Genomic DNA, 1587 nt, shown 5'->3' on the forward strand with positions numbered 1-1587 from the left:
GAATTAGATCAAATACTATATAAGAAGGGGCCTAACAATGGAGAGCTTTATAAATGAAAAGTAATATTTTATGGGAAATTTGTTTGGTGACGGTAAGCCAGTGTAGAGAGTGAAGAACAGAGGGATATGTTGTCAATGAGGTGCTCGTGTAATGAGACGTGCAGCAATATTTAATTGAATCTGAAGAACTCTTTCCCCTTGATAAACATCCATATAAATAAACACAGGCTCTACTTTTTTTCCTGGTATAAAGTAAAAAATGTGGAAAAAATGTCATTTACACAAAATATTTATACTTACAGGCAAACCAACAGGAAAGGAGAGTTGAAAAGTTCCTTCTATCAAGACAATATGATGAAGCCATCAAATGCCACAAGAAAGCTGCTGGTATGTTAACTTATATTTATAAAATGATACTGTACTGCTGTACTGTAATAATATACATTAACAATAATGTACTTTTTCTGGGAAGTGTAATCCCAATGAATGTGTATGAAATTTCCCAGCAGGTGTTTGGGATTTTACTGGCCGAGAAGTTTTAACAGAGGTAGGGGAGATTGTTTATGTAAATAAATTCAAAGGATTAACTGTAAAACTTTCTAAATTAAAAAAAAAATCTTATTTAAGCTTTTAATGAAAGTATTTTTATTTTTCAAGAATACCTACTTGAAGCAATAGAGAAGACCGAAAGCCTGGAGATACGGCAGATGCTTCAACTAAAACATGATCACCACACACGGCAGCCTGCCCTCTTGGAAGAAACTCAACGAAGAGAGAAACGAAAGAAACAACTCTTAATTGAAATGAGTCAAAGGAATGAAGAGAAAGATATTAATGCAAATGAAACCAATGCAGCTGATACAGATAATACCGATGGTGGACTTAAGAATACTCACTCAGAAGAGCAGTACGACTCTGTTGAAAACGCTGACTCATTACTGCACGTCTTGAAAGAGAACTCAAAGGAGGAGGATGGAAACGTAACTTACAGAACACCGTATTTGCTAAGCTATCTAAAATCCATTCCTCTGGCATCATGGATATCAAGATCAAAAGAAAAACCTATTGAAACGTTTAGCATGGAAACATGTTCGAAACGGCCAAGTTTTGAGAAAGACAAGATTATCCATAAGTTGCAAGTAACAATTATGACTTTAGCAAAAGACTTGTATAACAGCGAGGAGGAAAATAAGTACCTTAAAGAAAAAGTTTCCAGTCTTGAAATGGAATTAGAAAGAAATAGATGTAGTAGAGATAATGTACAAGGTGAAGAGAGCCCTCTATTGGGGTCACTAAACTTGCCCTTTTCAACAGATATGGATGATACTTCAAATCTGGATACTTTCCAGCTTCATTCTCTTCAACCTTTACCAGAATTAGATATGCCAGAAAACCAATAATGTCTGGGATGTAGTCTTTTTCAACAGATATGGATAATACTTCAAATTTGGATACTTTCCAGCTTAATTCTGTTTGATCTTCACCAGAAATAGATATGCCAGAAAACCAATGTAATATCTTCTGCAAACCTCTCGAAATACAGGAGAATCTTTCACACTTATCTGAAAACAAACCCATCCTCCCCCC

At 35.2% G+C, this 1587-nt stretch overlaps 1 protein-coding gene across 1 annotated transcript; it reads left to right on the top strand.

Annotated features, from left to right (window-relative positions):
* Positions 1-302: 302 nt before the first annotated feature.
* On the top strand, positions 303-1587 carry LOC117103327 (nuclear receptor-binding factor 2-like; the record flags this gene model as incomplete). Its single annotated transcript, XM_033243870.1, is given in 2 exon segments — positions 303-387; positions 658-1587. Coding segments are annotated over 2 exon segments (828 nt in total), but the record flags the coding sequence as incomplete, so codon positions are not given.

This window comes from Anneissia japonica, unplaced genomic scaffold (genome assembly GCF_011630105.1).
Source record: "Anneissia japonica isolate Jap-2015-1 unplaced genomic scaffold, ASM1163010v1 scaffold284509_len1587_cov175, whole genome shotgun sequence".
Classification (NCBI taxonomy): Eukaryota; Metazoa; Echinodermata; class Crinoidea; order Comatulida; family Comatulidae; genus Anneissia; species Anneissia japonica.